The sequence below is a fragment of the Apteryx mantelli genome, chromosome 1 (genome assembly GCF_036417845.1).
Source record: "Apteryx mantelli isolate bAptMan1 chromosome 1, bAptMan1.hap1, whole genome shotgun sequence".
NCBI classification, from domain to species: domain Eukaryota; kingdom Metazoa; phylum Chordata; class Aves; order Apterygiformes; family Apterygidae; genus Apteryx; species Apteryx mantelli.
The window spans coordinates 73410603-73437331 of record NC_089978.1 but is presented as its reverse complement, the minus strand read 5'-3'; the positions used below and the strand labels follow the sequence as shown (position 1 = coordinate 73437331).

Sequence of the window (26729 nt, the reverse complement as noted above, 5' to 3'; positions counted from 1 at the left end):
TTACCATACGGTAGGATCATGCAAGTTTACCTGGCACGCTCTCAGTTCACTCCTTAGCTCAGTTCTTTAATATTTTCTGTCTCCATATCGGTCACAATAATACATAATAGGAGATTAAAAGTAATTATAATCAGTATGATTGGGAAACTGACACTGAGTAAACAACCTAAAGGGATAAAAAGAGGACAAAAACAAGCAAAAAAACAAGATCTGATCTACTTGTGTACATACTGGCCAACTGATACATGTTAACAGTAGGAAAAAAAACCCTGCTTCTCTTTAAAAAAATGTTTCCAGGAACAGATCTAGAGCACTTAGGGGGCACATGTCTTCTCAGCTCCAGGTTCACAGAAATGTCAGTGGGGAGAAACCTCTGGACCTAGTCCAGTCCCCCACCTGCTGTGTGACTACCCTTGAAATTAGAGCATGTCAGCCATGGCTACCTAACTGTGTTGTACTGTAGGCAAACAAAAGCAAGCTGTTCTTGCACTCCAAAGCAGCTGAACACTGCATAGCTGCATTAACATTTTCTGATGTACTTCTCTGCAAGCCTTTCAGGCTCAGATTCAGCCCTGTACAACAGGCTCATACTTTTTCCAGTCTGGATCTGGCTGGCAACTGCCCGGCTTGGGACCTCATCAGAGGCTTGCATGCATTCATCTGCAAAACTGCGTAAATCCAGAAGCTTTCCAACATTTTTTGCCAAACATCCCCCTCAGTAGCTGTAGCATGGCAGTGTAGGTACTTGCTCAAACAGCAGCAGCTCCTGGCTGGGTGTGGGGCTATGTGCCACTTTGAAGTGGTCTGCATAACCCCAGGGATAGAAAGGGCCCTCCTCCCCACCCCTTTAGAAACTTTTGATACAGACATACTTTGAAGACTGAACGGCATACAACAAGGATCAAGGACTAAACTGCAGATATTTATGAAGAATGGCAACCACAGCATCCTTTAAGCTTAACATCCTTAGGAAAGGAGTGCTATAGAACAGAAAAGCTATGACGTGTAAATTCAGACGTGACAGGATTTCACCATGTTTCTGTTCTGTGTGTACAGTACCTACTCAATGTTAGGGCTATTTGGTGCTACACAAATGGTCAAGATAATTGTAAGAGGGAGCTCATCAACAAGCTCCTGGAATTAAAAGCAAAACCATGGATCTCAAATTCCTATCTTTGTATGGACACTACAGCAACTGCTACAGATTCAGAGAGTTCCCTCACATTCCTACATAAACAGTGTCAAGGCAAGAAAACATTATACAGCTGTACAGGAGTAATACTTAAAAGTAGAATTAATGTACCTGTATGAATCAGATACCATGAGGAAAGCCAACCTGAATAGCTTAAAGAAAAACCATCACTTCTACTCCATCAGAAATTATTTGAGCCTTTAATGAAAACTGCAGTCAGGTAACCACAATTCCTCTAGTCTTAAAACACAACTCCCTCCTCCCACACACCCCAACCCCAGGCTTTGGCAAAGCAGCTGTAAGCAGGTAAAAAATAAGGGTGCAGCTTTGCCAAAAGACAGAAAAAGTAGGCATGAAATGGGAAAATAAAAATAAAACCTACATTATATTGCCCCTTTATTAAGCAGTTAGCACTAAAGATCACTAATGCTTAGGCCCAATCCAGAAAATGAGGTCAAAAAGGCAGCAAAACTTATGGAAATTTATCTTAATCAGTAAAGACTAGGAACAACTGAAGAACTAATCGTAAGACTGTTGATATGGGCAGCATATTGATTAAATACAGTATGGGCAAAAACAAGATGAAGCTCGTTTTAAAATATAATTTGAGCTAGTCATTCACACTGCTAGGTCATAAATTAACTAACTGCTCCCAAAACAAAGTACTTCAAGAATTCACACCTCAATGCACAAAAGCCATTTGAAAAGGCATGAGATTTAAAGAAGTATGAGATTATAAACCTGTTGAAGTATAAAACTTGTGGAAGAAATTTTCACTCAGAAGTTTATTTGATTTGGTTCTGAGCAATCAACACTAGAAAGGAGTAAGGAACTAACAGCTTGTCAAAAGAATCTAGAGAAAAAGACAAAGGAGCATTATAAAGACTTTTGGGATAGGAAATATGGAGAATCTTTTGAAAAAATGAACAAAAGGTTAAAAAGGGGGCAGGGGACTTACGGTAATCTGTTTACTGAAAAGAACATTCCTTTATATCATTCTTCGAAATAATACAAACAGTCAATTCATTCAAAACTGAAAATACTTCCCATCCAATGTATAATTGACTTAATGTCATTGCCACATTCAAGGAAAATGCTTAGATTCATCCTAAATAAATAACTGGAGACGAGATGGGATAAAACTACATTCTCTGCAGAATTCACTTACGAAGGTTAAGAAGAAACCTCTCCCATGGAGAGTTCACCTATAAACGCCCACTTTGGGGTCCTTCAGTAGGTAGATTTCAAACAACTGGTACTTCTCATCAATTTTCCAAGGAAAACTTCTGTATTCTTAATATTTTGAAATTAAAATATCACTGTCTCAAAATACCAAGCTATAGGTAGGTGCTCTTCATGATAATACATAACTACTCTGGATTGCTCTGAATCACTGCCTTCCTTCATTAAGGTGGACCAAGCAGAAGCTTCAGTGCCCTATTTTTAATTGTTAATTCAGATACAGAAAAAGATACAGCACAGTGAAATAAGTCTTCAAGAGTGGTGGAAAAAAAGTAAGTCTGTAGAATTTCAAAAATTATTCTTGCCTCTCAGGTTTGAGAAAGACCGTACCAGTACAGTCTCCTGGCAGAGGTATGATTTACATCAAAAACCAGTTTGTGCCGGTGTCTGCTTTGCCTACATTGGGGGTATTTACAAAGGCAGTTCTACTACCTCTGTCTGAAATACAAAATAGGCAAGGAACACGTTTTAATAGCCAAAAGTATCAAGGTACCAGAAAACAGTTCCACCATGCAGTTTCCATTAAAGCAATAAATGGACTTATCACAGAAACAACCAGAGATCATTAGTCACTGCCTCATATCAAACTATACTCTGCAGTTCAAAAAATTTTCTTTTTAGACAACACAAATTGCAAGATAAACAAATTCATTATTTACTCTATTTCACCTTGCTAAAGCAACAGCAGGACTACCACCCAAGGATAAATCCAGTACTCCATCATGACATAATACCTTTTTTATTACAATATCCAAAAAACTGAGTATGCAAGATTTTGAGATCTCAAGATCCCTTCTTCAATCGCAGGAATGTGCCATCTAAAGACTGTATATTTAAACCATAAAGGAGTTTAAATGTAAAGAAAAGAGAAAAATGCATTTTCTTCATAAACATTCTGTGTGTCTCTTACTACCAATCACACCATCCTTTGTAAAACCTGAAGATTTCTCTCTGTAAAGCAAATATATATATAGTGTTGGTAGCCCACCCCACCCCATCCCAAGATCAGTTTTTATTAATCTTCTGTATTAGTGTCAACAATCAGCTACAGATACATATTACTTTGAGAATTAAATACATAACTGTTTAATTCAAACAAGCAGAAGGGCAAGAGGAAAAAGCATTATGTGAATGGCACATTTGGTTGCAGATTACCAAAACATTCAGCCTTTACAATTCAATGATTCTTTCTCTAGTAATCAACTTTCAAATAAAATTTCTCTTTGTTGCAATTACAGACCAAAATACACTAGATATTTTTTTTTACTACAATCTTACCATAGTAGTTTAAGAAGTACTATTACAAAATGCTTTAATTAGTGTACTCTTTACAAAGAGTCAAAGAGGCAATGTAATAGCAGAGTACAGTGTAAAGAGTGCTTCTAGGAACTAGGAATTTTTGTAATATACTACTTGGTAAGCAAAATAGCTACAGAACTCACAGCCACAACTGTATGTCTACTATATCTCACTTAATTAGCTGCAGCTTCAGTGCATTCAAACTGTGCCCGATGTCTCTTAATGAAGAGTTCTGTCAGCGTGAGCAATTTGAACAGATTAACACTGTTTTGAATTGAAAACACCCCTCCTTTATCTGAACTAACAATGTAAACGTACACAGAAGAGGGGAGTTTAGAACTCAGTCATGGAAGTGAGTGCTTACAATGGCCACCTAAGTGAAATTCTCAATCTGAAGGGAGGTGATCTGAGATTAACAGAATCAAAACACAAAATAGGCAAACAAAAAAGGACAATAACAACCAACAGAGCAAACACTTTCTAAAGAGCCTATTCTTTAAGCCTGCTTCAGAGAGTAGGTTGCTCTGCTCTAAAAAAGTGAATTTAGGACCTAAGGCTTGGAAGTTTTAAGAGGCCTAGGAGACCAAGTCCATCTTCAATGTCACTGAAGTGCTTTCACAAGATATAGCTTTTCCCCGTGTTCACTGGTGAAGATGGGAGCCTTTTTGTAGTGTTCCACCAACTCATCCATAGTATTAAAGCGACGCTGCCCAATACAATAGACACTGTCCACGAGCTGCACCTTGAAATGTTTGTTCTTCCCCGATGCCTTTAGAGATACCGAGAAGTCACTGGGCTGTTGAGAAGAATTCAAAAGGAAAAAAGAATTACATAAAAATGAACAAAATGAAGACATAATTTTGTGGTTTCAGGAACAAACTGTGCAATATAGTTGATCATAATTTATGCTAGTCTTTGTTCCACAGTTCAGTGCTTTAACTACTTAAGAAACCCAATAGTCTATTATTCAATAAATAATTGCCATCATTATTAACATGCACAGTTAAGTCAGTTAAGTGAAAGCTCCCCAGATACACAGTCTGAAGTTGCCAATTACATGACTAAATTGCAAATAGTATTTCAGTAACTCAATCTAGAAGCATGAGAATGTCAAGGAGAAGAGAAAAAACTTTCATCATTTATGGTTCCTTTGATAGAGAGCGCCCTGGAGAAAGCAATTACTCCAATATTGCTTGGGTGAGATGAAGAAAATTCCCCACACCACTTTTTTTTTTTTTAGCCATGACCACTAGAGGGCCTTTCTTGCTTTGTATTGCAAAAGAAAACACATTCACCTTTTATTGTCATTACCACACATATGGGAAATAATTTCTTAATGAATACACCTTTTATTTAAAAAGATAAAGCTACAGAATAAAAATACAATACAAATCTCACCATCAAACCATCATCCACAAAAGAAAATTTAAACACTGAAGTGATTTAAAATGGAACAATTTCACATGAGAAATCCCTCAAAGTCTTAGCAATCGGTTGCTTTAAAGAAGAGAATGCTCAGTGTTATCCAAACAGCCTGGCTGAGCCCATTTGTGCAACTGTGTGCGATGCAGAAGGAGGAGGATTAAGGAGCACCCTCTACCCCTGGCTGCCTGCTGAACTTCATCTTCACCTCTTGACCACTGCTGGCTGCCCACAAAGACTGGATGGAGTACAGACTCTGCACTGCAGCCCAGTTGACTCCACCCAACAGGGAAACCAGAAAGCAAGAGGTGGCAGCAGGCAGGCACAGCCAGCAGGAAAACTGAATTATAAAAAATAAAAATGAAAAACACACCCCAGAGGTTGGAGCCAAACTGCTGGCCCTTAATGGATATAAGTGATGCCTGACATCACTCTGGAGGTACTGCCGCAGGCTCTCTGCCCACTGAAGTCATAGCTTCAGACAAAACTCTGAAGGCAAATGCTGTTTTCAGGTATTCTCTTTCTTGGGTTGCTTGTTCCACCCCCATACCATGCTGCTTCTTCAATTCTGTCAGCATGGTGAAGCGGATCAAGAAACTCATCCAGGTTAAACAAAAAACACAACAGACTATTTGGTTCACAGCATCACCCTACAAACAGTCCTGTGAGCACAGCTGTGGCACAGCAGGGGAAAGAGCAGCAGGGGAGTGGGGCCCTCTAAAGTCAGTATTGCCACTAGACTTCATTTCACAAAATCACAGCCAAAGGACGTGTCTACACTGTATCTGAGGGTCAGGTACACACTTGAATGTGTACCCAAATAAGCTTAATGACAGTATTTCTCAGCTGTCCTATCTGTTTTCCTGCAATGATTGGGGCCTCTGCCACACACATCCCCTACATTCTGCCTATTCCAATATCTTGTACTTCAGATCTTGCCCTCACCTGTTTTGTAACTGACACCTTCTATTCCCTCCCCTTCCAATTCCCCATCCACCCTTCCAAAAAGCAAACAAAAATATCCCGCAAGATCTAGCTAAGCTGGCTTTGACCTTGTCTAGCACCCCAGTTCTGTGCAGCAGCTCTTCACCTCTCATGCTGCTTAAGCCAACAGCCAGCTCCTATAACCTTAATCCAGAGCCTTCCCCTCTTCTTCTTCAAGCCCCCACAGCTCAGATCCAAGAGCACTTTTTTTTTTTTTTTTAAAGCCACAGCAGAATTACTTCTTCGATGTGCAAGCCAATGTCAGAGTGCTTTTACCCTGCCTGTGAGCCCGGCGAAGGCTCCACAAGCCTGCTCCTGCAGCTGGTGCAACCAGCTAGTGCATATCCATGCAGGCCTGGTTCAGCTCTGCTTGTCACTGCACAGAGAGGAGAGACAGGAGGAGGCAAAGGAGAGCATTCCCCAAAACCTGGCCATTACACACACAAAGCACGCTCCCATGTGAAGGCAGCCTCAGGCAGCCTTGATCAAGTCCATTGGCTCAAAATAAGTGCAGCATTCCTCCTGTGACTGCCGAGGGGGGAGAACAGGGGAGCCGGGGGGAGGGGAGGGTAAGAAATATCTGATAGAATATCCCTGGGGTTTCTAACACTCCACCCAAGATGCATTTCAAGTCCTGTCATCTACCCCTGGTTCCAAGTTTGAAAACTGCTATTTTAAGCCAGCCAGCTCTGATACTAAAAGTCCGACCTCAGAAACATCAGAAATACGCCTGCAAGGAGTTCCTGCCAAGGCTAACCTGTTTTCAGTACCTACCCTATTAGTTCAAAGCTAACCCAGTGGTATCAACACTGCATCGTGATCAATATGACTACAGCATAGACAAACCCTCTGGCAGTCACAACCACATAGGTCTGGAATCTGCTCATGTTTCAAGGGACATCTTCATAGCCCTAACACACACTCATTAAATCATCATAAAATAAAGCGGGAACCAAAGCACAGCTCTGCACCAGTGAGAAGTCTGGCAGCCAATTCTGGGACTCGGGAATTGCCAATGAGTGATTTAGGGCACTGGCTCTGAACAGTGTGCCAGTCGCTCTGCTCAAAACATGAACTACAACATAGGTCCACGGAGAGTATTTTCAAAAAGGACAATACAGAAAGGAGTACTTAAGGACTAGATGATGAGGATTTGAATAAACAAAATCAAGTCTTGTTGACTAAATTCTGATGCTTCTATAATGCCTATGCCAGCACAGAAAACAGTAACTGAAAGGCCCCCATTTAAAACAGAACTTATAAACGGGAAGGTCATAATCTGAACCCAAAGCATTTTTTGTTTTTGAAATAGGTAAAGATCTAATGAAAAAGGTTTAAAAACAGCTGAAACAATCACTTTATGCTTTAACAAGTTAAATGTTTTCTAACAAAGCACAGCTGCTTTCAGCATGTCAAAGTTTTGAATTTTCAAAGCTCTTTGTATTTGCTAAGAATCAATATCTTCAGACCGGAAAAGATGCATTAATGACACACAGATAGGTGCTCAAAGAGACCTTAGATCTCTGATCCACTGTGCTTGTCCTATACACTGGCCCTACTTAGACCTCTCTGAGGTGGTATTCACAATACATTAGTTTTCCTGCCATTTTAATTACAGCTTTAATGAACGACCATTCTCCTGAACCACTGACCATTCTTCCCCGCCTCAGAGCTCTTAATTAGACCCATGGATAAATAGAAGACATCATTATTGTTCATTTTCTCCAGAATATATGTTACAAAGTTTAGTCTTCTGGTGATCTAATTTAATTAATAAAAAAATAAAAAAATAATAAAAAAAAAGGAAAGGCTGATCTAACTGATCTAACTCTTTTGAGAGCCATCATCCGGCACAAAGAGACGGAAGAGCTTGAACAGCTGTTGCAAAAATTCTGAAACCCTTTACTGGCATCAGATTAGTAAAGTCTACAGGATACAGGAAAAAAGAGCAAAAACAACTGGACTTGCATTTGCTTTTGTTTTAGTTCTTCCCCACTGCAACAAACAAGCAAAATGGTTAAAGACTATTTAACAAAAATTTCTAGATAAACTACTGCTCTCCAAACTTAACATTACCATTCTGAAGTGTTTTGGTTCAATGCAGCTTGAATTGGTTCCCTGCTGTCCTCCTTGGATTTGTTCCAAGTCTGTTTATTTTATTTAATTACTGCTTAAACTATTTTGTTTCAACTGCTCACCATTTTTTCTCCCTTCCCCATCTTAATTTAATTGCTACATTTGGTTGTTTGCACACCAACTATTCCAGGAATAGAAGCCTCTCATACACCCTATAAAGGTACATTAAAAGTGAACTTTAATCCCTAGAAAGTCATTGATGATTCTGCAGAATTATAGAGCATAGCTTGATGGCAGGGAGCCTATGAATATTTCTGTACGGTCATAATTGGGAAGACTTAAATCTGAAGCTAATTCAATTCCTAAAGCAGCAAACTGAAGATTATCTGATATGCATTTCCAACTCTTCAGTCCAGCTGTACTATTTCTTAAAACTGGTTCAAATTCCTGTATTTTAACTCTTGTTTATGACTAGGATGGCCATAGGCTAGCTAGTGCCTACTGAATGTGGGAGACAATAGGCAGAATCACGCTCCCTTAACTTTACTTCTTTGGTCATGACCCTGATCATATTTTCAAAAAAGGTGGAAAAGATTACCATGAAGACAAGGTATAAAGCAATATAAGGGAAAACAAGGGAAACTGGAAAAAAAAGTTCCCTCTTTACAACCTCCATTTGGGAATGATGCAAGACAATTTTATAATAAATAGCAATGCTGGGAAAAATAATCCTCTCTAAATGCCTTTTACTGATCCTGTAACTTAGTTCTTTTCCTTTCAATCCAGTTTCACTTTCTCCATGAAAAATCTTCTCATGCACTCATTTTTCAGGTTATTCCAGTCCCCTCGAGTTCAGATCTGCTATGTTACCCCGCAGCTCCCCAGCTCCTTCAAGCTCCCTAAACAGGCTTCCCTTTATTCCTGCTCAGAAAACAACAATAAAGCCACTCAAGTCACCCAACCAAAAAAACAAACCGTAGTTCAAAAGTCTAAAGTCAGGTTGGAAAGAACCATATGGGAGGGTTAACAATTTGTTTACCTACCCCCCCACCTCACCCCATATACTCTATTTATATATATTAAAAGCTCTTCCTCTATGTAACATTCACCATGTTTTTGAAACTAATTCATTTTTCTAATGCTGTTTTTTAGATCTTCACATACAGCTCTAAAGACTTCTATTCTTCCACTTAAGGATATATCCTAGTAGTTTATTTTAAACCTGTCCTTAAAGTTTCTCCTTCTCTCCACTGTAGTTAATCACAGCATGCCACAGAACATGACAAATGCTTCAGTTTTTGAAGAGTTGCCATTGCTTCTATCTGGAGCTTGGAGGTTTAAAATTGCAGAAATATAGGACACCCCAGATGCTACAGAACTTGCCCCTCAAAAGCATACAAGTCCTCCAAATCTGCCTTCTTCCCCTGCCAGCATTATTGCCAGGCAAAGAACACAGCCTTATGCAGCCTTAATGACTGACACAAATCCAGCCGCACCTGCAACCTCAGCATCATCTGAATACAACACTTTGCCACCCTGTTCCAGGATGTGTTATTATAATTTCATAGCTGTGACACTCTTGGCAGAATTTAGCCCTTACCTCCTAATGAATAATTGCTCGTAGAAAGCCCCCCCACCCCAAACACCAACTCCCCCTTCTCCCTCCCACCAAAAAAAACCCCTAAGTAGAAATAATTGAGGAAAAATAGCTTCTTCCCCAATTCATGTGAAGACCTCTTAAAGCAGTGTTGTTTGTCTGATCACAAGTTTCACACCCACTAGCAATTGACTGCAAGGGTCCTGACAGAAGCTCCCTTTGAAGCCTCATGGTGCTGGCAGCAGTCAAAGCTGCTCAGGAGCCGGAGGTGCGTGTCACCCTCCCACATCACAGGCCACCGAGTACTGCTGCTTCCTGTTAGCTACAGCAGGGAACTAGCACACAGACTTGCTTTCAGAGGTAAACTTGAGCAAGAACAGTCTTCCCTCCAAATTTGCTCCTGTCCCCATCACCTGGGCTAGCGGAATCAAAGTCTCGGATCAGGACTGTGAAGAACATCTACCCAACACAGTCTGAAAGCATCAGCCAAGACTTATTTGCCTTGCGTTAAGGACATAAACAAACAAAAATCTCTAAAGAACCTGCAGTTCACAAAGGGTAAGAGAGAAATAGTGGCTATAAAGAGACTGTATTGTTTAAAGCCACATTATTTGTTCAGGAGTGCTATTTAAAAGAAACAAACTTTGTTTTTTTTAAATCAACTGAGCAGCCTGCAACAGAACAAATAAAATAGCAATGGTAACTAGGGATATTCCACTTCAATCTCCTCCTTTACGTCTCCAAGAACTCAGGTGACAGTAGCTAGATATTAGGCAGAAATTTGGCAGAAATTTTACCAGCAGGTAACAGTGCCTCTTGCATAAATGATGGACTTAAATGGCTCACATAGACAAGCTTATGATTCTAATAAATACTATCTCATATTTAAGAAAACCAGACTTCCAGCTACATGACAGAGTTCATCTCAGTGTATTCACCACAGTTTGACCCCCTAGATCTAGAGTGTAACTGAGGATAGTATTTTTGGCTAAAGGAATCTAGCTGTGGGATAAGTCTTTTAAATTAAATCTTACAGAAACACTGGAAAACCTTGCACCCTAGTAAAGTTTTAAATAAAAAATGTCTCATCATCAATCAGTTGAAAACAGAGAATCACAAACCTCATCTATCCAAGTAGCTCGGTTAGAGACAAGTGCTAAATTCAATGAAACTTAGGGAAAACTATTTTATACAAAAGACTTTCAGTAACTATGGTGATGAAGGGCTAAAGAAAACCCTAAAATAGGTCAAAAATCAGGCACAAGATTATCAGGATAACTCACAATTTTATCCACGGGGTCTTTCTGGAAAGGACCAACCCCTAATCTACAGTTTTGATAGACGGATTCATAAAACTGTAGTGGGAAGTGCTGCTCTCGTGAAGAAACGAGAGGAACTGGACAGCAGACGGCTTTCCTCTCCTCAGCCTTGTCCCTCTAATCAAGATCTTTGGTTCTGATCTTGCAGACACTTCTGATGACTTCTAGCCCCAGCGTGCACAGTCGCTGCAGTTACGCATGTGAAATGTGACAACAGTCAAGATTGAGAGTTATTTCTAAAATCTTCTTTCTTTGTTTCATAATAAGCTTGAAATAGATCTTTTGTTAGCCATCTCTTTTTCCAGATGCTATCGCTTATGCCCATTAGCTTATTATATCATTCCTGGTACTTACGAAAAAAAATGAAAACAAACTAACAGTCTCAAATGTTTTTTATAATTTACATACATAAACAAATTAGGGGATAATATGATGTATAAAATGATTAAGGCAGATAAGTTTGGGATGTAGTAAAATGTCTCTTTAAACCTAACAAAAATTAAAATTCTTAAGTGATACAAATTCTTAAGTGAAACAAAGCAGGTATTTACATGCATAACTACAAAGTATTTCTCATTGTTTAAAAAAAGCCAAATACAGAATCTGCAAGGCCAGATCAAGATTAAAGAAAAAAGAATGACTTCCTCAATTCAGACAACAGTCACCCGAGTTTTTTGTCCAAAAAAACCTGCTGTAACATGGAGTTCAATAAATTTCATGAGATTCCAATAAATGTTGTATGCTGGAAAGAACTTAAAGACAACATTCTGAATGAACCTTTTTGTGCTCCACAAGCAACAATTCCTCCAGCAACAACGAAGACAGCCAATTTGAAACTGCTCTGAAAACAAGTGCATTTAACATCATGATGTCATGTTAAATTAAAAGGTTAATGTGTTCTTTCCAGGAAATTCATTTACTCAAGCTGCAGACTCTTAAGAGCAAGGAAGCGAGCTGCAACACAGCGGTCATTATGGCATGCCACTCGGCAATGCCTGCATGCTTTTGTATTTTAAGTACTACATTAATTTTCAAACCGTTCTTCTGGCACAGTCCCAGAAGACAGAAGACATTTGGTAACTACTTATCAGGACAACCCAAAATATCCAGATCTGAAAGTAAGTCTCTCTCTGCCGGACAGCTGTACCAAGAGTACATGGTTTTCCATACTCTTGCCAGGGTCACAGGCAGGATGCTACGTTTGATGGACAGCTGGACTACCGCAGAGTAATTTAATGATTACCAGAATCCCCTAGTAACTTTCTACATTTTGGAAGACTGTATGCCCCATTGCAGTTGTCTGTTCTATTGACTACATAAACTTAAGCCTGTCAGGCTCTGTTCATAAATCATGTTTCTAAATCTCTTTTTCTCCTTGTTCTCCTCTGGTTTATTTGCATATGTCTCCATTTTGTGGTTACAGTTAACTGAGAGCAGAAATAGGAACTCACTGACACACATAAGTAAAGCTTTGAAGAAACAGTAGTTTGGCAGATATCATGTCTTCTGCAGAGAAAAATCAATGGAGGAAGAATGCCTGAAATCTAATCAGACAATATTAGATACAGAAAAATATATTCTGAGATATTACAGAATTGTATGTTATCAATAATATTATATAGGATGTTAATATTTTAGGGAATAGAGACACATAAGTCCTGAATCATTCTAACTTCAATAATAATAATACAATAGTAATGTGTTTCAAAAATTAAAATGCAATATATTTCATTTGGATTTGGAAAACCCTACACAATTAATAGTTTTTCCTTGTCTTTAAACTGTTGTTCTATTGTCACTAGCAGCCACTGTCCTTCTCTTTGCCAAGACGAAGCATGCAAGCCAGTCCCAGACTTCAGTATCACTAAATTAAAAATGCAAGCTTCAGTTAATTCAGAAGATAGATTCTGCTAGTCTAGAAAACTGCCTCTTAGAGTTTAGTAAGGAGCTTTACTACTAAAGAAGTTTTATTCTACAGAGATATGTGTCCTACCTAACCAGTCTGCCTCTACACTACCTCACAGATTCTGACTTCATTCTGAGACTTTTCTGAGTGGCAGAAATTATGGCTTATGAAGAACAAAATCAGCAAAAGAAAACATGGAATATACTTCCAGAAAAGCATCAGGAACTAAAATAACCTTCATTTCCAGAGCTGAGCTTAAGCTGAATTCTCCACATTAAAGCAAATTCACTGTTTGCCAGCATACAGTGATACCAACATGTGCTGTTGAGTAGTTAATGAAATCACTTCCACAAGCAGGGGAACAGTTCTTCCTCTGTCAGGAGGCAATGATGAAGACTATCACAAGTTCTAATCAGAAGTATGTGCAATCAATACAGCCTTTTGAAAACTTGTTAGAGCCAAGAAATCTTTTAAAGATCATATTATGGCTCAAACTATATGCAGTTGACATTGCTGTAACTTTTATTTGCAATCTACACTGTAAACCAGCCTAACGCCCAGATGGACATAGTGAAGTTGATATAAATATGCTTTTACAGAGATAGATGTCTGTAGCTGTATATGGTGTCTTTACATTAGTAGTACTGTACCCCCATATTAAGAGACTGAGCTGATTTAACTAATTTTGAATTTTATACATGGAGCAGCAGAATATGTAGATATAGACAGGTACTAAACAGCAAATTGTCATACAATTGAAACAATGAATGCAAAAAAGCCCTGATCATAAATTGTGTTTAATTCATCTTCAAATATTTTATTTTTGTTGTGTTTTAAAGACATATGAGGGAATTAAAAATCATAGTCAAAGAATAGAGTGCTTTAGCTATGCATTCCCATGCTTCAACATACATGAAAAGCCTTTCAGTGTAATTTTAAATTTGAACTTTCAGAATTATAATGATCCTCAATCAGCATTACTGATATCCCTCTGATGTCATCAAGTCTCAATTTAGAAGTTATGAGTTGCTGACTGGACCTTCTTTGTAGTGTATAATTTCAACAACTATAATAACAATAATAATTTCATCTTATTACAACCTAAATAATTTAAGCAGAGCAGAAATACATAAAAAATAGGATTCTGATCAATAAAGAACCTGCACAGTTATTCAATTAAAAGAAAAAGAAAACTGACCAATGCTAAGATCCCATTTTAAATTAGCTTTAAATCCAAATTAATGACTAAATTTTCAGTTCACAAGAACTATTTTATCTTGTAGCACTATAAATTTGAGGAGGATTGCATATGAAGAATACAGGAAAGGTCAAACTGAAGCTAAAAATATTTAATTACTTGCCCACTGATTGGTTAAAAAACCCTTAGACAGTACAGTCCACAACTGTTAAGTTTCACTGCACAGGTGACTGTATTTCTGTAAAAGACATTCTCATATACAGCAAATGTATCAATTTGCAATGCTGAAACATTGCCTGTTTCTTTAAGGATGAAAGGCCCTGTATTACACTATCATAACTATCATACTTGCTAAACCAAAAAAACCCACACACTATAAAGATCGAAGCATTGCATGTCACTTACCGAAGATTCACTATCTCTAACAAGGAAGTCTCCTTCCACTCCCCTTTCGTTTAGGGCACATTCTGCTTGATGTCGGGTAACATTCCCATAATACCACTCTCTTCCAGCAAACCGTCCTGTAGAAGATGGTCCTGTGTAGCTTATCTGAGGTGGATGGGAAGTGTTAATGGTAGGACCATCACTTATGATTACTACATAGTTTTTAGGAACAAGACCAATTTGCCCTCTGGAATTTTTACATTTCCACCATTCTGGGTCATTTTCCGGCTTTTCAATAACTTCCATTGTTTCCCCTTTTTCAAAATTGAGCTCTTCTTCTGTGACGGAGCTGAATGGATACAGTGTCTGAACAATATGAAGTACTTTGGTGCCCTGGCCATTACTCATGGAAGCGCCTTTCCTTAAACTTAGAAAGCTCGGGGAATCTGCAGTTGCTTCCTCAACTTCCTCTACCACATAGTTCGAAGGAAACCAGCCAATTTGTCCATTGTAGCTACCTCTCCACCAGCCATCACTGCACTTCTCCATGACAATGACCCGGGATCCTTTAACCAGGGACAGTTCATCCTCTCTCTCTGCGACATAGGCAAACTTAACGTAGGCTGGAATGTTAAGATCATAAATCCGGTCCGCACTGCTACCGTTGGATGGGTATTCGGCATCTGTGCTAGGAGTAGGTGAGGCGTCTCGCGCACTCGTCTTTCTTTTTGTTTTTCCCAAACCTGTTAAATAAAGACAGAAACATGAAGTGGTCACTCAATGTTTTGTTTTGTTTTTTTTTCCCTCCGTATTGCAAATGCTGAATTTAGTGACATGCTCTCGTGCTGTTTTAACAAGAAATGTTAGATGGAGTTTACATCTACCACACTACAGACAGTCAGGAAATACCAAAACTTAAGAGATTTATCTTTTAACATTTAGTACAGGCACCATTAGGTAAGTTTTAATTTGCATTATAATGCCTCTCTCGCTTCTCCAAAGTGCTAGAATTTTAACACACAGTTAAAAATAGTGGTTTCTTCACGATGAAAACAATAAATCACTCCAAGAATTGCACAGCTGGGTGTCATGCCCCCTAAAAATCCAGTCAACTGATTTCCCATCTAATTTCAGTGATAACTTTAACTGGACTTGAGCAAAAAAAACAAAAACAGGGAAAAAAAATCTACAAAAAAGTTAGCACAGTGAGAAAAGCTCAGCTTCCCTATAGATTACACTCTGCTCCCCATTTTCTATTTCAGTCCCCACGCAGCTACAGCTGTAACCAGTTCCAACTGACAGGTCTCCTTTTGAAACCTGCACCTCTTTCATGTAAGTTTAGGCATGTACTGTAAATCATGAACTTCACAATGAGGAAGACTATCTGAATGCATTCCCCTATAAGCTGTGAATTCTGTAGTACTGCTATGGCCTCAGTGATAGCATGAAATAAAATAGGCAGAAGAAACAAATATCATTAATTACATAACCTTTCTTTTTAAGCATGTATTTATATGTTTTCTCTAAGTATGGAAGAAAATGCACAATTCTTTTGATGTACTTTTCAGACTTCTGCAGCAAGGAGTGCTTAAACATATGTACAAACAGATAAAGTGAACAAATAGCCTTGTTTTCTGAAATTCAGTAATAAAGTTTTGAAGCTATTAAAAAAGACAAAATCTGAGTATTGCACAAATCAAACAGCACCTCAAAACATAACGCAATGGACAGAATGCAAAAAAAAAAAAAAAAGCAGCTTTTTTAATTTTCTCCATGCTCCAAGATCCTTGTTGACAGGAGAGAAATTCACTTGAGACAAAATGAGCAAATATCAAGTATGACAAATTGAATTAAAAAAAAAAAATTGATTTTGTTTCTTTAAATAGTCTCATCAAAGGAGACAAAAGTGATTTCATTCTAACTACTTAGGAAAACTTAACCTGGCCACTTCACTGCTGAAACATGTGCAATTTTTTTTTACATATATGTACATGTTTATATAACGAATACATTCAGCTAAAGTTAAAAGTATTAAAAAAGTATTTAGTGCAGTTGAAACTATGTGCATATTTCACAGGTTTAGCTGAACAGCATACACAAATGGTGCACATCTGACCATAAGCAATGATAGCCAGAAGAGTTAAATACATTAATTATTACAGTCTTAACACCTCAAAGACTGCAGAAAATTCCTAAAATGTTTTCTGACCTTCCCCAGTAGTTACCTGCTTCCTGTTTGGGGCTGCTGACACCCAGTTAATCTAGCTCTAACCACATCATTTCAGCTGAGACCCAGTGGCTGCACTTTCAGGCAAAATGACAGAGACCAGCTTATTGTACTAGGGGAGACAATCACAGGAAAATAGTATTTTTACTCTAAGCAGGCTCCAATAGGAAGTTGTCTGGGGTCTGATCTCTGCCAAGATTGGAATTTTTCATCAATTTAGAGATCGTTTTCAAAAGACTGTATGGATGATAGCAGAACTAAGGACTATTAAATTAGAATAATATAAACAAAAGCAATTTAAGGGTCTTTTTGTTAGAAAAGGTAGGGAATTACTTGCTATTACTTCATGCAAAACCAAACCAACTGTATCTCAAAGGACAGATTCATTCTGCATAAAGCCCCACACTAATACTAAAACTTCCAAATTACAAAGTATGTCAAAACCGAAGCTTTTAAGGGAGATATGCAGCACCACTTCTTGAAATTCCTGCTCTACAGTAGAAGAACTAATAAAACCAAAGAAACAGGAGATGATGATGTAGTGGCTGGCCAGAAGACAAGTAGTTAAAAAACAGAGCACAGAGATAACTATGAAGTACAGGGATGAACTGTGAGAGGAGAATGCCATAAACAAAAGTATCTGCAGAAAACTGTGTTGACAGGACAGTTGAAAAAAAAATAAAAATCTGAAAACACTTCTAAAGTCTGATAAAGGTGACTAAACATCTAGGCAAAGTTTATCATCTCAGAACTCTTTTTTTCTTCTTCTTCTTCTTCCCCCAGGAGTCTAATAAACCGCATCTTTTCTCACAAACCTTCCAATGCCATGCCTGACATGGTTTAAACACACTTTTCCATCCCTCTCATTTGAAGCATAAACCATAACAAAGTTAGAAAAACTCAGAAACCTCACCGTTTTTCTTTGCTGGTAAGGGCAAACAATTGCAGATCTTTTTCAGTCTGAGCTTAAATACTTCATTTAACCAGACTTTTTAAGCATGGTAGCAAACTACTGATCAGCCTTTTGAAATAGCAGAGATGTGCACCAAAGATTTTGTTTCTAACCGGTTTGATGAAGGTAACTAACAATTCAGAGATCCATTTGCGTGTTGCACGCAGTGAAGGGCATGGACATCATCTAACATTTTTCTGCAGGGTTACAGTATTCATAAGCAGTTCTATGACAGAACAGGAAACAAGTTGCTCTGCAAGCAGAAGTAAGGAAACCTGCTCCTGTTTTGCTCCTACTGGCTCGCACCTCCTGTGGCCGTCTTCCTCCTCTGCCTCCCCCACCATCCTCAGTTACAGCCCCCCTTACCATATGACTGCCTTGGTTCCCTCAGGTTTCTCTCACACCTTCGGCTCCCCATTGCAATCGCCAAAGTGCCTTCAGAGGGGCTGCCCTTGCATTGCCCCCCCTCCCATGGTTTGCCCTGCGGCCAAGCGGGATCCAGCTCGCTGCTGCCTGTCAGGTGAGAGCTGGGGCTGCCCTGCCTTTCCCTCGAGAGGGGGAGGCTGGCAATGACCCTCCCAGACACCGAGCTGGAGAAAACTGGTTAATTTATCTCCACAAGTCCATCAAGTTTGGTTAAAACTGGCCAAGTTATCAAGGGCAGACAGATGGAAGGACAGCTGACAGAGACAGCATGACTGTATAAGCCTCATTTCCGTAGGAAATGAGTCTAAAAATATTATTTAGGAGGATGGCTGGTCATAGCCAAGCAAGAATAAAGTTAGGACCATTATAAACATTGTATGTCTCTATGACAATGAGAACTCCCGGGGGGGGGGGGGGGGGATAGAATACAATCACCATGAGTAATCCCAAGAAGAGTAAACATTGCATTTACTTGCTAGTAATAAAAATGTACCTTTATTACATATTTGTAAGGCCATCCCTATTCTTATGTCCCAGCAGAGTGAAACCCACATAAGAATTTCCTAGAAAGCAAAACATTTCAGTACTTCAGGAGTCACACTTGGAAGAGTCAAATATACTTGTAATTGTAGTCATAAATTTGGCGTTTTTATTGTCCTCATTTCATTAAGAGATATATTTTCATTAAAATACAACTACATTTTCACATTCCAGACACTTGCATTGGTTACAGCTCACCTGAAGCCATAATCCTTTGTAATGCAACTAATCACTGTGAAGAGAAATCCAAAGCAGTGGATTAGCTTTCAAGTGAGGGGAGGGAAAGAGTGGGAGCAGATAAATTACGAAGCAGACAAAAATCTATTTTACTTTATGGTATCTAGTAAGAAATAACATTGTACATAATCTACAATTGACACATACTAAACTAGTTCATTTTATTTCCTACAAACAAACTGCCAAGTAATCTGAGCAGGTTTAATTTATAGTTGTATATATTGCCAAGATAAAAATTTTGATTAGCATCATTTTAGGAGAATCATACACAGAAGAGATCTTTCTTTTCAAATCTTTCTTTTCTCTGGAGCCAAACAAATCCTCCGGCCCTGAGTTTATTTCTAGGGAGACTCAGAAATGTGCTTCCCACACTACTTAGTACCCTCTTCCTTTCCTCTTAGTTTCAGCTTTAAAGAATAGATTGTTATTTTGAGCAGCACAACTAAGGAAAGCCTGTTTCCTATAAATTTGCTTCCGGTCTCCTAGGTCCCCATTGTGAAAACCCCAGCTCTGCACCCTTTCATGGCATGTTAGTCCCGGTGACTAAGTAGGGATACCCGCAGGTCCCGCAATGCCCAGAGGTCCTCTAGCTCACATTTCCACCACCCTCTCCCAACACTTCCCACCTTCCCTCATGTTCCTTAAGCTCCTACAGAAAATTTCTTCAGCTCCCTCCCCTAAAATTTTGAAAAATGCAGGAAGCTCCTTCCGATAACCCCTTTAACGCAATGCTGTAACACCACTAGTGCCCATACCCTTACCTACTCCTGCCTTGCTGGCTGAGCACCTCGCCCGAAGCTACACTGACAGGCCACACAGTACAGATGCACCGACTATCCAGCTTTCTGCTGCTCAAACCAAAAGAAGGATTCCTCCTTCTTCTGCCTTCAATGAAGGCACTCAAAAAAGGCCATTGAGCTATGATTTTTATGAAAATTTGTAGCTAGGGCAGAAAAAATCAGTTATTTAAAAAAATTTTTCCTCCTATGTCAAATTTGGTTGAAATTAGCCATTTCATTCAAAAACTATTGAAGGGATGAAAAAAAGACAGAGCCTGAGAAGACTCAGTAGGCCTTCATACTAAAATATATTGTGCTATGTGCCAGAAAATCTTTTAAAAACATATGTTGTTCTTAATAAAAGCCTTTAATGCAGCACCCTTAAGGTCCCTCATAAAAGAGGAGCTGTTTTTATTTTCTTGCCCATCTTTTTAGCCCTGTTGCACATGAAAAACAAGTTTATGTGATCATATTGCCTATTTGTCTTCAAGATTTTTTATACACACTTCTCATCTTCCATGCCAGAATTTCTGAGCTTCTTGATCAACTCTGCAAGAGCCCTTTCAACACAGAAAACTGCAGCAGGAGCTCATGTCAGAGAACCCACACAGGAAATGCACCTGAGAAATGTTTCAGCATTGGAGAAGCTTTTGCTGGAACTGAAAACTCCCTACACACCAAGGCGGCAATCAGGCACTGGACACAAAGCCACAAGATATCAAACTCCTACAGTTCTGACATTCACAGACCTGTTGCTCGTTTCAAAAAGCACTTGCAGAAGATAATCTTTCTCAAAAGCATGATCTTTTACCAACACTTGGCCATGTGATATAAGGATTTAAACAGAGCACATGTTCATCTTAAATCCTAGTTTTATTTTGTGTTGGACTGTCCTAACCACTAGATTTAGACCAAGCTCCTCAAGTACCAAAAAAGTATCAAAAAACCCCCCATAAACCACCACACCTCACCATAATTCAGGTTAACTTTAAACTGCTACACAGTTTATATACAGTTACAAGAACGATACATCTCACTACTGTACAGCACTGAAGGAAAGCTGGTGACTGTCAACAGAAAAATGATGACAGTACCACTGCAAGGGACTACTTGCACTATGAAGCCTCAAAAGGACACAAAAAGCACACAAATCCAAAAAGGCAACATCAGAAAGTGTATATTCACCCATTTCACTTGCAGCAGTGCTCTAAGGAGACAGTAACAAGAAAGAGAATGTGCATTCAAATGCATACACAACACTTGCATACTAGTAGTAAATATATCCCTTTCTACAGATTTATATTCCATTTTCTAATTATGGTTTATATTACTTAGTATCTTTGCTAGACAAAAGCCCATTTACAAAGCAGATATATTTCCTTAATTTTACTAAGACTGACTTACTAAGTCTTTTCATGTTCCTGCAAGCTAGTATTCCTCCCTGGCACGGAGGAGTTATCACATTCTGTATTTTAACTGCTTTTGCTCCTCCACTGAGGTGAAAGAACAGAATCACTGATGTGGCTGTACAATGCATCTCCCCAGGCTAATCAATACATTTATTTTATTAAGTTCTATTCAGGAATAACATATATTAAACACTGAAAATCTTTGTAGTCAAATTGTCTAGCCTGCTCAAGACCGTTGCCTACATTTTATTGTATCTTTTATCTGGGAGCATCTTTAAATATCTTTATAAACTTTAAACAGACTTTTATAGATCTTTAAATGGACTAAATACAGTTGAATTTCTTTTCTAAAGGAACTGTTAGTTTGTCTGATGCCACAAATACTGTCTCTTTTAATAAGATGGAAGAATGGAAAAGTCAGTCAGTCAGTACCCAAAGCCAAATCCTGAAAAATATTTGGCAAGTAAAACTAGTCATCTAAATTCTTGTAACCTATTTTTTCTAAAATCTGACTTGTCTGATCTTAATACAAAAAATCATGTGCAAAAATACTTTCTATAGCTTACTTGTGCATTAAATTGACTTCACGGAACAAAAAATCTAAACAAGGGCCTTACATAAAAAGCTACAATACAGGAAAACTGTCTGACAGAATAAAGATTAGGCTTTGAAATCATTATGGCCACACTAAACAATTTAATTTCCAAAACAGAAATTCCTCAATTCAGAAGTCACTAAAAATCCCAGAAATGATTACTTAGGGAACCTCCAACAACTTATTATAAAAATGAGAGCAGCTAAAGAAAGATTTTTTTTCTGTTTTGTTTCCCCCAAGCAAGTAACATTTAAACTGTAAAAAAAATTACAAAACACACCAGCACCAACAGGAGAAGTGCCTCAAAACAACCAAGTTCTTAGAAACTACTTCCTCTGTTAAGTGACTAGATTTCTCCTAGATAGTGTCCCTCTCAAATATCCTGTACCGCTTTGGGGATAACTAATGTCATTAAGACTACACATACAACAATAACAAATGCTGTTGAGTAATGCTATTACCTTTCCTCTCCCCATAGCAATTAGAAAATCAACTTTCTATATATTTTCTTTTATAGATATATTTATATATCTCAATAGATTCATGCTCATAAGAAGTCAGAACTGATTTTCATACCATGTATTCATCCTTTTACATTTGCAATTAGTCTTCCATCAGTCATGTGATTATACAGCTGTAAACCAAACTGAAGTATAAGGGTCATCAAAAAGGTATCCAGAATTAACAGTGCATCAAGCGTTGCCAGCTATTTTCTTTCATCGCCTATTTAGAAATACAGCAAGCTTTTTCTCAATTAAGAAATTAAATTATGCTGTATTACCTAATCAAAACACAGAAACTGCTATTAAAAGTGAATTCAAAGCATGCTTATATACACAATCAGAAACAAACAGGGATGGAAAACAAGTGTGTTTCATTTGTATTTCTTGAAAACAAGTTTTTGTTTTTTTTTGTTTTTTTTTTTTTTTTTAAGTTTTCCTGAAACAAATACCACCACGAAAGGAAGACAAGGTTATTGAGGATCCCCAGCTGTCCACCTCTTGTTTCTTCTCTCAGCCCTGAAGCAGCCAAGAAAACAGGCCTGCCTTCTTTCGAGAGACTCATTTTCTGCTCAGGTCGGTATCCCAAATCAGCCTGTTAAGCAAGGTCCTGTCAAAAGCTCCTTATTAACTGGCATAATCTCAGTGAAATCAATGCAGTCCCATCAGGCAGCCCTAATTCTGATTCATCAGCAAAAATACTGACGTTTTCCCTGGTTCTCCAGTCACCATTACTGGTCTTGAGCGTCCGGTACCGTGTTTTGCACCACTGAGTGACTTCATGTGATTACAACCATTTCCCAGCCTCCCAATTTGGACTTGATGTCAAGGTCTTTCGGGAAGGTGCTTAACCAAGATTTTAGATCATAGCTATTCAATGTCAAACTGAGCTAATACACAAAAGTCTAAGTACGAAAAGAGGAGAAGAAATTGCAGAAAGTTCTGGAAGACGTTTCCTACGGCTTCTGCCTTAAATCTTATTCACTCAGCCACAATTCTCATGCAGGATATCAAATTAAAGATTTTTAATGCATTATGAATAACAATTTGGACAGATTTACAGGGAAAAAAACAAAGGATATCTCACTGGCCTCACAAATACCCAAATAACAGAAATTTCTTTATATAACTCACCATTCTCCCCTGAGTAATAACAAAAAAATTATTCAAGTTCCTTGTAAAATTTTTCACACAGCTTTTAACACATCTCAATTTGTGTGTTTACTTTTAGAGGAGAATGCTTTAAGCGATACTACTTGCTTTATGGTAAAAAAAAATCCAGTCATAGTAGTCACCACAAACAAATATAAATAAAGTACATGTTTATGAAAATATTTTCATTTAAATCACTTTTTAAAAATAAACTATGTTTTTCTTCTTTAAAAATAAATGCATTACAATTCAAATAGAAACTAGGCAATCTAAAGTTAAAAATCTAACATTACTATAGTGTATTAAAATAACCTACATTAAACAGAAGAAAGATTCATGCAAAATATGTTTAAGGCTGAAAAATTTAAGAAAGTCAAATGAATGAGCTAGTGGAACTCCTGGTATAAATAACTAGAGTAAGAGAGTGTTAAAATACTGAACAATAATAGTAATTTCTGAAAGAGTAGGTTTTTTTGTTTGTTTGTTTTTAATCATTTCAGTTAGGTTCAATGACTTATATAAAGTTAAGAAACCTATTTCAGCTGGATGAAAACTTAGCTTTTCTTTCCCCAAAATATAAAACCAAATATTATAGACAAGATCTACTAGTTCTAAAAGCTTCAAAGATAAGGTAACTGGGAATCCTCATTAGATTCACTGTTTCGTGTTAGGTGCAGCAGAAACAAGCAAGTTTATCAAAAACTATTTATATTTAAAGCTAACAGATTTATTCAACATTTTAGCCAGTTTTTGTATAAAGTACTTAAAACCATGATTTTTGTGCATTTTGATAGAATTGAAATTCCATCCAGCTTCACACATATGTAGCAAAAAAATTAATGATTTGGTAAACAGAAAAGTATAAGTTATCCATTCCCTTATACTAAAGGCTCTGAATAAGTCCATATTAATATACACAGTTAATAGTAAGTAGGCAGAATGTATAATATCTTTTTGACATAAAACTGAATTATATTAAAGAAGGAATAATTACCTTCTTTCAGGAAAATTCTTAAGAAAAAGCATAAAACAGTTTAAATTAATCCACCCAATACAGAGGTAAATAGATAACTTTTTGACAGCTGATATGCAGAGATCACACATTAAATTAGTTTTATATTATTTACTATTATTTATATAATTTTATATTAACTTGTCTTTGCTTCTTGATTACAAAAGGAATTTAGGAGAAGGTAAAGTTTCTTATGTTACACAGAAGAAGAAAGCTACAAACATTTTTGCCCATTTTCAGTCTGGAACCTCCCACTCCTTCCTCACCCCAACGACCTACACATACACCGTCCTAAAAAGTGTTCAACTGCTAAGCATCCATATGAGATTTTCAGTATTTTGGAAGCAACATATTCATCAGTAACACTCTTTAGAGTAGTCTGCTGTAAATTCCAGAAATTTTCACCTGAATTTCTGATACAGAAACGAAGTCTTGCAGCCCTAACAACGATTTTCGAGCACGTTCTTTAAGAAGCTCACTATCAAGAAAAGACACACCAGAACAAATCAGAAAACGGAAACTCTTCTTTAAATGTCACAGTGAAATTCTGACATTTCTACAACCAGGCTGCTTTATTACTATGTTGTTCAAATATAGCAAAAAGTATTGTGAAAGTTTCCCACAGGTCAAACACCATTCTGTATCAAGGCTTCTCTAAGAAATCAATTCATCAACCATATTCAAAACAACTACTGCATTAAGTTAGTAATTTAGACTGTGTTAAAACATGCCCATTTGCAAACAGGAAAAGTATATTCGAATTCCAGTATTAGATAATGAATTTCCTGTACCCAAAGCATTTTAGAGCAAGAAGTTTAACTGAAAGATGTGCTAATGAGAATTATATGGACACGCTTTTCCAAAGGCGTCAAACACAATCCCGAGGCTTCCGTCAATGGTCTCTTGTGTGTGCATTCTTACCCCAATGCAAGAGTGAAGTAGATTAATTCTTACTAGGCAAATTTAGGATGGCCTTGGTGCTGTAAATCCCCAAAGGAATAGGAAAAAGGTTATCACAGTTTCAAATAACAGGTATTTAAAATCAAAGGAGTTTCTCGAGTTATGAAGATCTATGGTTCCAAATTCCGGCTATGAACTTAAAGTGAATGCACCTTTCTTTCAATGTATAATCTTTGCTTTCAAATAAAGAGATCATTTAAAACTATTTCCACCTACTTTGTAAACTTATTAATGATGTTTAGCTGGATTTTATAGGATGGCCTGATAAGAATAACCAGGTCAAGTTACCAGAAATTTGATTAAAAAATCCTGCAGGTTTAATTCAGTATTGTATTATTTTTCTGTGACATGGAAGATAATCTGTTTATTACTGAAGGATTTTAAAAACATTAGGTGTCTGGGGAGTTCTTGTTAACTCAGGTTTAGATAGCTATTAATGGCTTAACAAGTAAGCAAAGTCTGTATCTTCTCTTCCTTCTTCCTGCCAGTGTATGATTTTTCTGCTTTTCAGGATATGGTCCTTTTTATTTATAGCTTATGTCAATCTGTATGCCCAGGTATCTCCTATTTCAAATCAGATCCAAGACTATCTTAAATCTAAGGTGCCCCTATCATTCTAGGAATAGGTTCAGAAAAAAGATTCACAAGGTATGGGGAGAAGAGGCAGTGGTCCTGTAGCACTTCCCAGTGCCTTGTGTTCCCTTGATGAAGAGAAGAAGAGCTGGAGAGTTTTGCCTCTCCTTCGGAAACACGATCAGAATATTGACAAAAAACCCAAACAAACATGCATATGAGTGCTCCAAAGTGTCTGCCCCAGTACAAGCTCTTATCCCTCAGGAATTGTAGAACAACTTACCTTTCCCCTATCCTCCTCCTGCATTTAAAGGAAAGATAAACTATATTTGATATCTCATATTTATATGAAGAAATGAGAGGTCATTTCTTCCAGACACATAGGACAGGTTTGGTACAAATCCAGCTGGCTAACATGAGCCCACTTGATCACACATTACAGAAAATACAAGGTAGACTACCCTGAATGGAATATGATGACCATTCAATTTAAAAACCCTTGAATATAAGTGAAAAGAGTAATTCTGTTTTGGATTTGGTGAATACAATAGTAACTTAGTATTTTCATTTATCGTTTATTCAAATTTTGTCTCAATTCTCTAAGCAGAGAAATGAAAGACTTAGTAGTTACTACAAATACAGATTAAATTTCAGATCATCAAGCCCAAACCTAATCAAATAAGTTATAACACATGAATTATACAATCCCTCCATTCCCCCCCCCCCAAAAAAAAGCCAACGATGCAAA

At 37.7% G+C, this 26729-nt stretch overlaps 1 protein-coding gene across 7 annotated transcripts in view; it reads right to left on the bottom strand.

Moving 5' to 3' along the window:
• Nucleotides 1-3157: 3157 nt before the first annotated feature.
• Nucleotides 3158-26729, bottom strand: part of NCK2 (NCK adaptor protein 2) — a 91620-nt gene continuing 68048 nt past the window's right edge. For 3 of the 7 annotated variants that reach the window (XM_067294974.1, XM_013954183.2, XM_013954185.2), the window contains 2 exons: nt 14641-15362; nt 3158-4529 (listed from right to left, as the gene is read on the bottom strand). In XM_067294974.1, the coding sequence (XP_067151075.1) occupies nt 4335-4529; nt 14641-15362 (917 nt within the window). In that variant the 3' untranslated portion in view covers nt 3158-4334. Of the gene's footprint in view, nt 4530-11095; nt 11318-11565; nt 14104-14640; nt 15363-18164; nt 18232-18717; nt 18782-26729 lie in introns of those variants that run through there. The other 4 variants (XM_067295006.1, XM_067295013.1, XR_010883960.1 and 1 more) reach the window with 4 other exon arrangements.